The following is a 15,150-nucleotide window of genomic DNA, read 5'->3' on the forward strand; positions in this document are numbered from 1 at the left end:
AGCTTGTTTATTTTTTCCAAAATTTTTTTGTTTTTGGAATTATCAGATGAATTCTTAAGATTCTAATTTTGATTTTTGAAATTCTGAAATTTTTTTGGAATATTAAGGTTAAAAATCATTTAATTTCAATTTTTTTCAGATATGGAAGGGATTAGCTCAACTTTAACACTATAAAAAGTTTCTATTTTAACATAATCATTGTTTTAAGCGTTCATTTATTCTTCAATATTCTTAAATAATAATATAATTAAAATATTGTTTGATATTCAGAACTATATCCAAGGAATGCTCATGGATTTAGCATTATATCAAAATTATTCTGAAATAACTTTATATTTTCATATAAATATATCAAAATTAAATATTTAGCAAAAATGTAATGGTTTATTTCTTGAAAGTAAAACAATAAGGCAGTAGTTAAAATAGATATCATAAAACTGATGCTTATTATCATTGATTAGTCTTCGGGATTGCGGTTGAATTTGATTTTGAATGAATATCCAAAAAAAAAGTTAGCGATTCTAACAAACTACATTATGGTCTAAGAACACTGCATTAATTTTGAGAATTTAGAATAAAATTTTCACCGAGTTTTATCTTTTGAACAATTGAACATTGCACTTGAGATCGATCATGGATTATGAATCAAGCATATCATACAGTTTAGGGGGACTTGTCGAGGACAAATTCTGCTAGAAGAGAATATGAATCTTGAGATGCCACTTTTAGTGTAAAAAAAATGTTATGGATTTAGATTGTATTATAGGAAAATTAAAAATAATATTTTGTAGAATCCGACATCGTTCATCGGTTAGGATAAGCGGTTCTCATCCGCTGGAGCGGGGTTCGACTCCCCGTGTCGGAAAAAATTTTCTTTTTTGTTTCGAAAAAAATCAATTTTTCCTTCTTTATATAATTTTTTATAGTGAGAAATAGAAGGAGAGGATAATTAAAGCCTATTTCATGGTTCAAGATATACTAAATCGGCTTTCCTAGATAAAAATTATCATCCAATCAGATATTTGTATAATAAATTTAATTTGAATGATTAAAAACAAACATTTATTAGGTAAATCTAAAGAAAATAGTAAACAAGCCCATAAAAAAACAAAAATATGGTCGTAAATTTCATTTCTAGGCCTTATGAAGACTTTGGAAGCTTTGCAATCATATTACATTCCTTAACTACTTCATTCTTCCATTTGAGTTCGCCTAATATTTTCGCATAATGATTAAGTTTTGTTTCGAATTCTGAAACAAGCTTTTTTCCTTCAGCTGTAAGGTTTTCCATCTTAAGCTTAAGGGCTTCTTTATTTGTATTATGGTCGAAAATCACACGATTAAGCATATCGCGATTTGACATTGTTGTTTCAAGTTTCATTTTAGAGTTTTCGTTTTGGAAAACAATAGATGAAAGTTTCTTGCGTTGCAACTCCATAACTTTGTCGAATGAAGAATCGTCTCCAAGATTTTGATTCAAATCTAATTTATCTTCAGCAACTTCGACACCAACAGTTTCCTTATCAATTCTTTGTTGATTTTCAGAAAGTTTTTTGAATTTCAAACCTTCCCTCATGATTGTATTTGCAATCTTACGTAATTGCTCGATTGATGGTGGTTTTGATTTAACTTTCTGTGTTTTGTTTGTTGATCTAAGGACTTCAAGTGTTTCACGAATATTAGCTTCACGTTCTTCGTTTTCTTGAATTAAAGTATCAATATGAGCTCTCTCACGCTCCATAGATACCTTGATCTGTTCTTTTTCTGATATAAAAGCTGAAATAGAGTTTTTGTATTTACGTTGTATTGAATGGAACTTTCTTACTACATCAGTTGATGGAGTAATAAGTTTTTCTGTAAAGTATGAAACAGGTTTGAACTGATTTTTGCCTTTCATTGATGAGCCGGAAGATTGGGCATCACTTCCCATACTTAGCAAGCTAGAAGTCGATCTCCTAGAGCGCGAGAAGATTGAAGATGATGATGTTGCTGCTCCTAATGCTGTTCGCGATTCTCCACCTCCCTTTCTTAGAGATGGGAGATTCGATTTTTCGAGCTGCATTGAAAATAAAATTATTCATTCAGATTTTACCATTTTAACATTTGACTCTTTATATATTGCTTAAAAGATGAATGAAACTCTAAATATTTTTTGCAAATATCGCATTTTTTGAAATAACGTTTTTATTGATTCTAATATTATCCTTTAATACTGCCAAACTAAGCATAGACAGTGCATTTCTAATAATTTTAGATAGGTAATTTTTCAATTTATTATGTTATAAGATGGAAATATTTTACAGATGTAGTCAAGGAATAATATTTAGAAGGAAAAATGCTAGAACATTTGTACCCAAGCAATTTAAACTAGAGTACATGCTAGAATAAGTCAAAAAATTTCGATTCTTATCGAATGATAGAATTTTTAAATAAAAATCAAATAAAAATAACATGGTTAAAGAAGCAAATAAATTTCCTCCTCAGGCGGAATCAAGAGATTAAGATCAATCGGACCAAATTCGAAAGTATCGTTACAGCGTATTTCATCTCCATTTGAGTCGAAGACATCAATTGAAATACCACCTGTGTTATCAACAGCAAGTACTGATGCATGGTTTTCAAGGCCGCAATAGTTTGCAGCAGAAAACACGGTCATACAAAGGATATTTCCTTTGCAATCAACCAGTGACTTTTCCCAGCCGCCTTCGCAGACCTCATGGGCTCTAATAATCGAAGTTAATTCATTATCGTATAAGAACCTTTTTGCTTTGGCTAATGAGTATCTTTCACCAAGGCCTCGATCTGAGGACTCTGTCATGACACCGTTCTTAAGGTATCTCGGGTCTCCCCAAGTAAGATCTGTGGCAATTACACTTTTTCCCCACGTGTCGATCTCAAATCGATTGATATTTCTAATGTCGTCAAGCGTGTTAACATTGGAGGATATTCCACCATGGACACAGAAGATTTTGTTTGGTAAAATTGCAGCTAATGGTAAGTAAGGGAAAGTGTCGTTGATCATTTTGAATACAGCAGGACCTCGCATTACGCCTAATCTTGAAATGCATTCGTCTAAGAATCCGTATTCTTTGCAAGTAATGGTGTATTCGTGATTTCCACGAATTAATGTAATAAATTTAGGATATAGAATCTTGAGACACATTAGATATATGTATACTTCAAGAGATTTCTCACCTCTGTCAACGTAGTCGCCTAAAAACAGGTATTTAACAGATGAAGAAGGAAGCCCATATTTTGTAATAATATGGTAGAGGTCTTGAAAGTTCCCATGTAAATCTCCAACTACTATAAAGTTTCCATGCAAGTTTTCAACCAATGTATTTTCGAGTTTTAATTGTTCCTTAAAAAGAGTACACAAGTCATTCATTGTTGCATTATTTGGTAACTTAAGATCTCCAGTATCAATTGATTCTTCAATCAGGCTTATAAACTTATTAGCGAGATCAGAGTTGACCATGATTTTAAAAATTCAGAATTAATTTTTTTTTCAAATTTTTCTAAAAAGGTTCCATAAAATCAATCTGAAAAATTTAATATTTCGTATACGCACCATCACCACAGTAGAAAAATTGATCACTCGCATTTATAAAGATTATTGAAATATTCGTAATTCTGAGAATAAACCTTTCAAATTAAATTTCATTTTATGTAAGGCCAGTACGTTTTTTCTAAGTTGAGTTATCAAATATTATGTATATATATATCTTTAATGTAGTTTATTGTTAACGTACTTGGCGGATGAGTCGATGAAAAGGGCTTGACTTTTCTATTAAAATACATATTTTTTTATATTCACTGATAATGGAGGTTTTACATTAGAAATTTATTATCAAATTTCTAATTTAACGTATTCAACCACGAGTAAATTTTCATCAGTAGACGCCGACCGATGTCCATAAATTGGCAAGCAGAAAATATCATGTTAAGAAGAATCTGAGAGATGTTTCCTACTCAAAATGTTTTCTTGGTGATATTTTTGTCATTATCTTCAAAGTATGAATTAATCAAAATTGATATACAACGTGTTACTTTTATATTTATCATTTAACTATTAAGAGAGTGCTCCGAGTATAAATCAATTTTTTTTTGTTTATTTGTGAATTCTGTTTGAGAAATGCAAGTATAACTCTTTTGTATAATTCTTAGCCTGCAAACATGGCTCATTTCCTTTGCTCTTTTACTCATATTCTAACACAACTTTCTAAAGGATATTGGCTTATATTACATCTATATGAAAATCGAAAAATGGGAATTATTAACTTATGAGATGAATTAAATTGATTAAAATTAGAGTCAAGAGAAATGAAATTAAAATTATTTGAATTTAACTGAATTTATACAAGAAAATATATTTAATCGGATAAATCAACATACTTGTAAATATACTAATAATAGAAATAAACTATATTTTTGAAGGAAATATAATCTGACAATTAAATGATTATTGTCTGAAGTAATTACTCATATGAGCGTATGCATTGATTTTAGTGCTGCTTAACTGAGAAAAATGTCCAATTACCTTCTAATTTTTCAACTTGGAAATTAAATTTAAGTTCAGTAATGCTTGGAGGTTCGAAACTAGCAAAAACTTTATAACCGAAGTGAGTAAGCACACCAGAAAATACACCAGCAATAAAGTTTGCATAGCAACGGTACCAGAATAATTGTTCTGGAGAAAATAGACCATCAGCTGATGTTAAGCATCTTAGTTGCTGTGGGATTACTTTAAATGTAATGCTGATTTGACCATCTTTGACTTCTATTATTCCTTTTGTTCCTAATATTTTTGCTGCAACAGCTATTACTAAGAATTTGGCTGCTTCTGTTTCTGTGTTAACGCTAATATCATCAATGCATATAAAAGATGCGAATGCAAAACCTGGTTTGCGTCCTAATTCAAAAATGCGAGTTTCAATTTGTAAATCTCTGTCATTCATGCCATCAAACCTTTTAAGAAGATCTCGAATTGCCTCTGATACGATCAAAAATGTTAAATTGTTTGAAGCTGATTCCATTTCTACAATTTATTTTTTTGTAAAGTATTGAATTTCTAATTATGGCGAAAATAAGAGAATCTTATTAAATATTCTCCGCTATACTCATATGTTGATCTTGACCGAAAAATACTTGCCAGTTTTCAAAATTCAATAATTTTTTCTGGATTGAAATGGTATTAGTTATGTAGAAGTATCGAAACAATTAATTTGAATTGATTTTAAGTAAAACCGCAGTACCTACAAGTATTAAAAAGAGATTCCAATCGAATTAATTTGAAGGAAACAAAAGAGTAGTTATAAATAGTCAGAAATTGTAAGTATTCAGCCTTTCAAGTTTGATGATTTATGAAAAGTCAATTGGATAAATATCGATGACTGAATAGATACATTCAGCACAACTTCTAATTATTTTGATATTTGATTTATTCACTGAACAATGCTTTTAAAATATTATCTCTAAGTATAAAATATTACTATTTACTTTAAAACTAATGCTCGATAATCGACATTATTGGAGCTATTTGATTGTTTCCGGACAACACATACCATTTTATAGAGTAATCCTGTAGGAAATCTGGAAAATTTTTTTAACACACCAAACAATCTTATTCTATTATGCATTTGAGGCATACATAACTATGCATAAAACTGAAGGACTGTATATCTTTTTCTGGATAAGTTGATTATTTTGCACCATTTGAAATGAGTAGGTGCCAAAAGTGCTTACTCTTAAACAACCGTCGGATTTCCGGGTGAAATCGTGACACACTTTCGTCTTTCGTAGGCAGTGGTGGTTGTTACAAAAGGTAACTTCGAATGTAGCGTGAAATCTGCAAAAAAAATTCTGAAATTTGAATGGAGAACACAAAAATTGAATAGTTTACGTCAATAAAAAAGAGAAAAATGAAGTCAATGTGTCTCGAACCTAGGACTTAGAGCAGCAAGCCCACTGTTTATCCCATTACACTACATGCATCTCTCACCTCAGTGAATGAGATCAACTATATGATAACTTTTTCCCCATTATATTCTTGTGGAAAAGTGACAAATAGCAACTTTGACCCTCTCTCCCATTTGAAATAAGAAGTTCTACTATTTCTTTGTCATGCTTTTGTTCTGCAATATGAAGAACGGTTTCCCCATTTTCATATTTTTCGTTGATATTTGCACCATTTAAAATAAGGAGTTTTATTATTTCTTTTTTTTGTAAATCTACTGCATGATAAAGAGCAGTTTTTCCAAATATATTTTTCTCATTAATTTTTGCACCATATGAAATAAGGAGCTCTGTTATTTCTTTATTACCAAACTTTACTCCCAAGAAAAGAGCTGTTTCGCCACTACTATCTTTTTCGTTGATGTTTGCACCATATGAAATAAGGAGTTTTATAATTTCTTTTTTTCCTAAAAATGCTGCATAATGAAGAGCAGTACTTCCATATTTATCTTTATCGTTGATTTTTGCACCATGTGAAATAAGAAGTTCTGCTATTTCTTTATTACTGCATTCTGCTGCATAATGAAGAGCCATTTTTCCATATTCATCTTTTTCATTGATTTTTGCACCATGTGAAAGAAAAAGTTCTGCTATTTCTTTATTATTATAGTTTGCTGCATAATGAAGAGCAATTTTTTTCTCTCTACTTTTTTCATTGATTTTTGCACCATGTGAAATAAGAAGTTCAGCTATTTCTTCTCTATTATACCTTGCTGCATAATGAAGAGGGGTTAATTTATCTTTATCTTTTTCATTGATTTTTGCACCATGTGAAATAAGAAATTCTGCTGTTTCTTTACTATTGCATTCTGCTGCATAATGAAGAGCGGTTTTTTTATCTTTATCTTTTTCATTGATTTTTGCACGGCATGAAATAAGAAGTTCTGCTGCTTCTTTATTATTATATTTCGCTGCATAGTGAAGAGCGGTTTTTCCAAAATCATCTTTATCATTTATCTTTGCACCATGTGAAAGGAAATATTCGCAAAGGGAAGTTATTCCAAACATCGCCGAATAAACAAAACATTTTTTAAAATCATTCGTTTGATCGAAATAAATTAAAAATAATTCGAGATTTTTGTGCATTCCACAATATTCTAAATCAATCTCTAATTTGTGCTCATTCATTAAGAATGTAACAAAATCAATGTTATGTGAAATAATTGCATATTGCATGCAAATTTCGTCTGGTTTTTGAAAAAATAATGATCGATCATTAAAGCATTCACTCATGATCTCTGGATTTCCACCTAAAAATGAAAATTGTAGACATTTTTGAGTTATATCTGATTTAAATTTCGTTCTTAATAACTTGAAACAATCAACTGCTCCATGATAACAACATAATTCAAGTAATGAATATCGTTCCCTAGAATTTGGATATAATAAACTTTGAAGTATTTCATCTTTATCAAAATCATCTCTTTCAATGAATTGTATGAATTTTTCTTTGTCATTATCAACAATTGCCTTGTAAATTGTATTTTCTGTCTGAAAATCGAGATCATCTAAATAATATTTTTCGAGATGTTCAGATTTGTCTAATGTAATTCCATATTCTTTATAAAACAGGCAGTTAGATACGAGTGGAATTTTGCTGGTCTCTTTTACTTGATAATCATCAGATATACGCTTAGCAAGATATAAATATGACTTTGCATAGCGATTATTAAAAGGAATGATATCTAAAATATCTCTTATAATATTTTTTGGGAGATATTTCTTTGAATCAATCAATTCTGTTTTGATCATTTCGTAAATTGAGTTTAATTCTTCTTCTTTTTCTGTTTTCAGCCGATACAATGCAGTATATGAATTGATGTAATCTTTGTGGGCACTTCGCAGTTCAAAGTATTTTTTTGGATGAATGTCATGATCAGACATTAAAAAATTTAAAAGTCCAACATTTCATTTTAGGCAAGAAAATACCTTTAATATTCTTTATGGAAAATGATATGCATTCGGAAAACACAAAGATTTCGGATTTGGTTCACTTTTTGATGGAAAATAACCGTTTTTTTTTCACCAAAAAAGGGGGTATGTTATGAATAGGTTCAAACTAACACACATAACACAAGAAAATAAAGAGTTTAGGTCTATGAAATAAGAATTACAAATTATAAGAATAACTCCCGAAAATAAAGAGTTTTTAAAATTTATATCAGAATCAAACGCTAAAAAGCCATTTCGGTAATTCATAAATCATCAGAAAAGCGTACATAAATTGTTTACTGATATGTTAATCTTTGATATAACTTCTTTTTTGAGTTTTTTCGTATTATTTTCGTATTAAAAAGCGATAATGTATGTCAGTGTTTGATAGATTGATCATTTTTTGCTATTGTGTTAATGTGGGCTCACTAGGTCTTGTAATTTCCTAAGTATGTAAAATTGTGTAATAAACCCCAAAAACAAATGAAAAATTAAAGCGATATATATTCACGATAAACTCCTGTAAGTTGGAGTATTTCATTGCATCGAGATATTTTAAATATGGTTCAGAACTTCAGAGAAAATCATCTAAAAATGTTTTCTTTTCACAATTTTAAAATAATATGTAGTGCTATATGTAGCAATTATAAAAATGATATTTATCATATTCAAAGTCATTTTGACTAATATCAGGTTTTAAACATTAAGCGTTTTCACCCTTTTATCGCTTTGAGAGGACTCTTAGAGCCCTTCCATACGAAAGAATCCAAAATAGCTCAATTTTATATTTTGAGATCGAATTTTCTTTCTTCTCCTATACAATAACAAACTTTTTAATATAAATATGGAATGTACAAACTTTGTGAATCTTCTATCCGCAAAGTTGGTACGTAAGGCATTATAGACTAATTCATGAAAAATTTGATTTTCAATTATCTAGTGATTAATGTAAAAGCAGTAAAATTCTAACAAAAAACCATATCTTTACATCGCAATCTTGGCTCGAATAATCCAAATTGTATTACGTATCTAATTAAGATCATTCAAAAATTCGTTGCTGTTGGCTGGAATGAAGTCTTCCATACAGGGCACAGCTCATGAAGCTGTGATTCGGGGGTGATCTTGCTGATATTCTCGACATTACGAGAGTTTGATTCAAGGGTGAAATCCTGCTTATACTTTGGAGCATTTGTGGTGTGAGTTACTACATTTCTTGGTGGATTTACCTTGTACTCCATTGGACCTTCAAAAACATCAGAATCACTCATTTGAAAGAGAAAAGTGACAACTTATTTTACATAAAAATTTTGAAGAAAAAAAAATTCTATGGGGTTTTGTATTATCATTAATAAGTAGAAACAGCATTTATTTCTTTCCTTTCTTACCACCTTTTCCTTTCTTACCTTTCTTCTTGGAGAATTTAGGTGCGGTCTTGAGGAATTTACGAATTTCCATTTGTAGTTTAACAGAAGCAGCAATCATATCCTGGCTAAGCTTATTTGCCTTAAGCTGGTTAGCACTCTGAACATGTTCATCGTTTACCATTGGAGCACGAATCTTCTCGATTTGTGCAGCCTCGGCTTGAAGATCATGCAATTCCTTCTCTATCTTTTCAGCTGCTTCAACAGCTTCTTCGTTCTGTTTAACCAGGGAAGTCATTTCCTGATCATATTTCTTGATGAGAGCTTGAACAGCTTCTTCATCCTTACGAAGGGCACGACGTTGCTTGCCTTCTTCTTCTGAGTTCTTTTTCTGTGTCTTTGATACATCTTCTCTTGTATTATTTAATTGAGTTTTAAGTGATTCTTCTTGAGTCTGTACTTCTTCTTGAACGATATCATCTTGCATTAATGAGCTTTCTGTTGCTTTGGCTTGAGTTAATTGCTGTTTAATCAATTCATACTGTTCATCTCTATCATGAACTTGTTGTTCTTTGTCATGAGTAGCTTTAGCATCACGAGCATTAAGCTGCTCGATGAGTTCACGGTTAGCCTTTTTACGGCCAGAAATATCTTGTATTAATCGCTTCTGTTTTTCATCACTCTCAACAGGAGTGGAGAAAGTAAGTAATTCCATGCTATTGAGATCTTTCATCATCGCAGTAAGTTTAGCGGTACTTCCTCCATAGCTGGAAGTCTGGGCCAATAACGGAGCAAAATAGTCTGCATGATTTCTCATTGCACGTATTAAATCTCTTGATGTTTCTCTATAAAGATTGCCTTCTTCTTCAAAATCTTGCTGGCTACCTGGTTTTGGCTTGCCTTCGTTAGTCATTGCGGACATTAAAGCTCGTTGATGGTTTAAAAAGTCATTATGTGCGATTTCGACGTCTTCTGGAACGTTATCTCTGCCTTCCAAGAAGTCGTTCAATGTTGGAAGAATAACGGCATATTCCATTCTGGAAGCCGTATCCTCGAGGACAGCAAGGATTCTCCTGGCTTCAACAGAGGACACACGATTGTTGATTGACTGCCCTCCGGTTGTATTTGAGTTTTTTGGTAAGCTCGGCGGAGCTGTCGACATTCTGTTTTCCTAACGAATTTTTTCACTGCTTCAAAAATCATATTGCATTTAAATTATGGAATTATAATCTACTTAGTGAATAAATGATTTTTTGCTGATAAATTGCTATTCCAAACGATTGATAAAATTACAATTCCAATAATTTAAGCTCTCAATCATACAATACTTGAAAATTTGATATCACTCGATCAATATGCGCTGAATCACTAATTAATTTCACTAGAAATTATAAATTTATTAGGAATGATATCTAATTAATGACATAATGATAAAACATTCAGATATTCCTACTCTCTACAATGCAAATAGGTATCTCAAGTTCCACTTCATAATATAAGATTTTTTATAATTTAAATTTTTAAATAAAAACGTTTCACTATTAGGAACTCATGCATGATGCTCCATTACGAGCTTTGATATTCATTCAAACATATCATTATTATGATAGAATGGCTTCAATGGAATCAATTATACCTATTTTAGATGAATTCGAGATTACAAGAATACATAAACAAGGGCTTATAGAACTTGTAGACGATGTTAATGACTATTTAAAGAAAATTCTCCAAGTAGCAAAAACAATTAAATTTCAATCTCGTCGAAAAAAACTTAAAATTTCAGATATTAACGATTCTTTGGAGTTTCTAGCAGAACTAAAGCTTTACGGATATTCAAATACAAGTATTCCTAGTTACATACCAATTCCACAATCAGATGTATTACTTTCTGAAGAGAAAATGACAAGTATTGATGATATTCTGAGATCAAATTCGGTTTCAGTGCCAGAAGAAGAAAATTTCACGTTTCATTGGCAATTAATTAAAGGCGAAACTCCTGTTTCTCCAGAAATTCAATTAGAAGAAAAGAATGATCAAATAATGCCACAAGAAATTGATTGGAAGATTGGAAATTACAAGATAAAAGGGCGTCACAGCGAACCAATTTCGAATCAATGTAAAGAAAAATTTACTCGTATAATAGAGCAATTCCTTGAGAATAACAACGAAAACATATATGAAGAAATAGAAAAATCAGCAGATGCTAGAGTTCTTGCACCTTTTTATATCAAATTTATTACTGATTTTATTACGGTAAATTTATTTGATTCTTTGCAGACAGAAAGAATTCTAGTATTTACAGAAGCATTATTCCATAATGAATTCTTTGCAAAAGAAGTATATAGCAATTCATTTTTTTCAATTGCATTAACTCTTGCTATATCACCCGAACATTTTAATGGGGCACATTGTTTCGATATCAGAGATGAAGCATCTATATTTTTGGAAGAAATAATTCAATATTTTTCAAAATTTAATCCATTTATTAAAGAAAACATTCTAAAAAGATTGAATATGATGCTGTCTACAAATAACTATCAGCAGAGATATGGATTACTTCGTTGTATATTCGCAATATCGCAAAATACATTTAAATCAATTATTATTCCAAAAATTCTTACAGAACTCAAAAGTATCAAGGAATCATTTCATGAAAATCCAAGCCAAATCAGTTCTGATGTTCTCCAGTTAATTTCTTTATATAAATCACTGACAAAAGATTGTTATGTTCAACTCCCTAATCATTTGAAGAATGATGAAAACACAATATCTATGTACGAAGGAATCCTTTCATTTTCTATAATGTAGATGATTTTAAATGCTTTTGTTTTGAATAAAATATAAAAATAATATTTTTTTTAATGGACAATATGAGATACATTATGAAACAAATTATCTTTTTATTCATAAGAATACTTAAACTCCGGTTTGATAAGAAATAATTCAGATTTAGAAAAAATTCTGTATAAAATTGAGTAAAACCCATAATTTTTCACGTGCCAAATAAATTAAAGGTACAAATAAATGCGTCCAAGTACAAGGCATGGCTATTTATAGTAAATTTGAAAAATATTTTTTTAAATTAAAAATATTATGTATAAACATTATGAGAAATATTATGTATTCTTTGAGTATATTAATGTTTCAACATAAGAAATTACAAACTGATTAAATTTCAAATTTTTGATTTTGTTTCAGTTTTTTTGGATCTAAGTTGCAGATTACATGAAAACTACAATCACGAAGTCATTTTCCTTGAAAATTTCAACTTGTCGTCATTAAAAAATGTATTTGCCAGAGATTCAGATCACATTTTATTTTTGAATGGATCTGACTAATTGTCGATTCTCAAAAATTCAAATTGCTCTGATTCAGTTTTATTTTTTAAAATTAAAATAATATTGTTAGTATAGAATATCCCAAACAGAAGATAGAAAATAGGATCTAGTTACAAAATTTTTATTTTCAATATTTTTGAATTATAAAGTATTATGGGTTTATAATCTTTTACATATTATCAGCAAATTTAAAAATGAATATAATTCAAAAAAATATTTGAGTATTTCAATAATATGCTTATCAGCTATGATGTTAATATTTTCATTCTTTTTTTTTGAAGAATCGGATATATAAACCGCTTTGATTTCTGAAAATTTGACTGTTTTCAAAATTCTTTGTCATGAATATTGAATCACTTACAATTTTTAAAATTTTTTGTTCAATCAATTCAACAACAAGCAATTTAGAAGAATTGTTGAAAACGGTTTTCATCATTTAATTTTTGTTGTATTTTGTAAATAAGATCTGTCAGATCTGACAGGCATTTCAAGGAAATTTGATAGCAATTCAAAATCATCATTAATTAAGATGTTCGCCTTGGCTATTCTTGCATCATCAAGAGCCTCACGCGTCCCAAAGATCGGACAGCAACCTCTCAGACGCAGACCAATTGGTCCATATCCTTTTCCATTAAAGTATTCTTCACACCATCAAGAAGCTAACATGATTAATCCATACACAAAACAAATGAGAGACATCATTGCCAAAGAAATTGCTAAATGGAAGGACCAAATTCACTTTGACAGAAACGCTGAAGATTCAGTAGACGACGACAACATACCAGCATTCGTTATTCCAGTTGTAAAATTCATTACACCAATAGTTCTCGATCAGATTGCTTCGAGAGTTTTCCACAATGGAGTCGCCAATGCCGAAGAATCAACAATTGACGATGACAATATCCCAGCATTCGTCATTCCTGCAATCCAAATTGTTGGCGGAATTGTTGTTGATGAAATCTTAAAGAGAGTTCTCCCCAATAACGTCAATGCAGAGATGGCACTCGATGATGACAACTTCCCATGGGCTAAAGTCGGTGAAGTTGTTTGGAAGGTTGGATTAGAGGAAGCCGTTAAGTGGGCAATGAGCCAAGTTCTTCCACATAATGGTGTCAATGCAGAAGAGTCATTAGATGATGACAACTTCCCATGGGATAAGGTCGGTGAAGTTGTTTGGAAATGTGCATTACAGGAAACAGTCAAGTGGGCAATGGGCCAAGTTCTTCCACACAATTCCGTATCCAACTCTTTCAAGCCATATGTTCCAAGAAGACCAGTATGGAAGGCTTACTAAAATAAAAAATCTTTTGGTTTTTTAGTTATTTGAAAATTTTAAAGGGTACGCTTATCCACCACTATAAAAAAAGTTTGAAGTTTAGCTTATAAACAAAGCTTATTTCCATTTCTCAGAAATTACCAATAAAACTAATTATTAAGAGAAAAAATGCTTCTTTCGATGATATCATTGGCAAGTTAAGTTTGTTCTCCTCATATTCTTTTGAAATATTCAATTAAAGTAACCAACTATTAGCCACTTCTTATAGATAAGTTCAAGAACTTGATATTACTTAGAAAAATTAATCAAATAAGTTTGTTTTTTCTCCACATTTATCAACAAGTACATCGTTACTAACATCAGAATGCCTTTCAATGTGCTATCTTTGCTGCATCTGGAATCGCGATTTGATCACTTATATTGCACAAAACCAAATTTCGAATTTATTTATTTACGAATTGTTGGCATTGTCACAATATACCTTTGAATCGATCGGATTGACTGTCGTTCATACGTTTATTTTGTCATTAATCGACATTTTACTTTTGGAAGAGTCCTCCTGCCTTGAACTCAACAAATCGTTTACGGGTAGCTTTGATTGTACATTTAGACCACATCGCTGTAACTATTGTGACATTCTTTTGGAATTTATTTTGAATATTTCTTCAAATTAGACGGATACTTTAATTTGCCGCATTATCAAGAGAATGTTACCAACAGCAAATTTCGCTGTATCATCATGTTACAAACTTTTCAAGTTCTTCCCTTCGAATTTAGAAGGAGAGCAAATTACAATGCTTCTTGAAGGATTTGCAGGCACAGTTCTCATGAACAAAGAAGAGACAATCAAAACAAGAGTCTTTATTATCCAGAAAATCAGTTCAATTAAGAAATCTTCAGGAGAATCGACAAAACCATTTGAACAAATCATTTCTTATGTCAATAACTTTCTTCCTAAGTTTGGAAAGCAGAAAGTATCACTTGATGAAGCTATTAAAATCATAACTAGTGTTGAAATCACTCAATCAAACGAAATTTACCAAACCAATCATTTAATGGTAAATATGAGGATATGGAAGGATTGGAGTGAATTGTTGTTCACCAAAGCACACAACAAATCAATCCAGAGATACAGACAAATTAATTTGAACTACCAAGCTCCAGTTGAACTTAAGGATTAATTCCTCCGCATCTGTATAAATAATGTTTTGTATATTACTATCCTTAT

General features: G+C 30.7%; 9 protein-coding genes and 1 non-coding gene across 10 annotated transcripts; 4 read left to right on the top strand and 6 right to left on the bottom strand.

Moving 5' to 3' along the window:
• Nucleotides 1-793: 793 nt before the first annotated feature.
• Nucleotides 794-865, top strand: TVAGG3_0219470. The gene has a single exon. It is a non-coding gene; the product is annotated as a tRNA-Glu (tRNA).
• Nucleotides 866-1,056: 191 nt separating this feature from the next.
• Nucleotides 1,057-2,062, bottom strand: TVAGG3_0219480 (uncharacterized protein; the record flags this gene model as incomplete). Its single annotated transcript, XM_001326175.1, has 1 exon — nt 1,142-2,062. One exon carries the CDS (start codon nt 2,060-2,062, stop codon nt 1,142-1,144), a length of 921 nt encoding a protein of 306 aa, XP_001326210.1.
• A 113-nt stretch (nt 2,063-2,175) lies between these two features.
• Nucleotides 2,176-3,553, bottom strand: TVAGG3_0219490 (serine/threonine protein phosphatase family; the record flags this gene model as incomplete). Its single annotated transcript, XM_001326176.1, has 1 exon — nt 2,456-3,478. One exon carries the CDS (start codon nt 3,476-3,478, stop codon nt 2,456-2,458), a length of 1,023 nt encoding a protein of 340 aa, XP_001326211.1.
• Nucleotides 3,554-4,260: 707 nt separating this feature from the next.
• TVAGG3_0219500 (uncharacterized protein) lies at nt 4,261-5,036 on the bottom strand (the record flags this gene model as incomplete). The annotated part of the gene is made up of 1 exon (XM_001326177.2): nt 4,506-5,036. One exon carries the CDS (start codon nt 5,034-5,036, stop codon nt 4,506-4,508), a length of 531 nt encoding a protein of 176 aa, XP_001326212.1.
• Nucleotides 5,037-6,015: 979 nt separating this feature from the next.
• Nucleotides 6,016-7,899, bottom strand: TVAGG3_0219510 (ankyrin repeat and SOCS box-containing protein 4 family; the record flags this gene model as incomplete). Its single annotated transcript, XM_001326178.1, has 1 exon — nt 6,016-7,899. The coding sequence occupies one exon, from the start codon at nt 7,897-7,899 to the stop codon at nt 6,016-6,018; it is 1,884 nt and encodes a 627-aa protein (XP_001326213.1).
• A 692-nt stretch (nt 7,900-8,591) lies between these two features.
• On the bottom strand, nt 8,592-9,225 carry TVAGG3_0219520 (uncharacterized protein; the record flags this gene model as incomplete). The annotated part of the gene is made up of 1 exon (XM_001326179.2): nt 8,991-9,215. The coding sequence occupies one exon, from the start codon at nt 9,213-9,215 to the stop codon at nt 8,991-8,993; it is 225 nt and encodes a 74-aa protein (XP_001326214.1).
• An 87-nt stretch (nt 9,226-9,312) lies between these two features.
• Nucleotides 9,313-10,470, bottom strand: TVAGG3_0219530 (IQ domain-containing protein D family; the record flags this gene model as incomplete). Its single annotated transcript, XM_001326180.1, has 1 exon — nt 9,313-10,470. One exon carries the CDS (start codon nt 10,468-10,470, stop codon nt 9,313-9,315), a length of 1,158 nt encoding a protein of 385 aa, XP_001326215.1.
• Nucleotides 10,471-10,783: 313 nt separating this feature from the next.
• On the top strand, nt 10,784-12,166 carry TVAGG3_0219540 (transcription initiation factor TFIID family; the record flags this gene model as incomplete). Its single annotated transcript, XM_001326181.1, has 1 exon — nt 10,920-12,116. The coding sequence occupies one exon, from the start codon at nt 10,920-10,922 to the stop codon at nt 12,114-12,116; it is 1,197 nt and encodes a 398-aa protein (XP_001326216.1).
• Nucleotides 12,167-13,175: 1,009 nt separating this feature from the next.
• TVAGG3_0219550 (uncharacterized protein) lies at nt 13,176-13,940 on the top strand (the record flags this gene model as incomplete). The annotated part of the gene is made up of 1 exon (XM_001326182.1): nt 13,176-13,940. The coding sequence occupies one exon, from the start codon at nt 13,176-13,178 to the stop codon at nt 13,938-13,940; it is 765 nt and encodes a 254-aa protein (XP_001326217.1).
• Nucleotides 13,941-14,629: 689 nt separating this feature from the next.
• TVAGG3_0219560 (uncharacterized protein) lies at nt 14,630-15,103 on the top strand (the record flags this gene model as incomplete). The annotated part of the gene is made up of 1 exon (XM_001326183.1): nt 14,630-15,103. One exon carries the CDS (start codon nt 14,630-14,632, stop codon nt 15,101-15,103), a length of 474 nt encoding a protein of 157 aa, XP_001326218.1.
• Between the last annotated feature and the right edge of the window lie 47 nt (nt 15,104-15,150).

The sequence above is a fragment of the Trichomonas vaginalis genome, chromosome IV (assembly GCF_026262505.1).
Source record: "Trichomonas vaginalis G3 chromosome IV, whole genome shotgun sequence".
Lineage (NCBI taxonomy): Eukaryota > Parabasalia > Trichomonadida > Trichomonadidae > Trichomonas > Trichomonas vaginalis.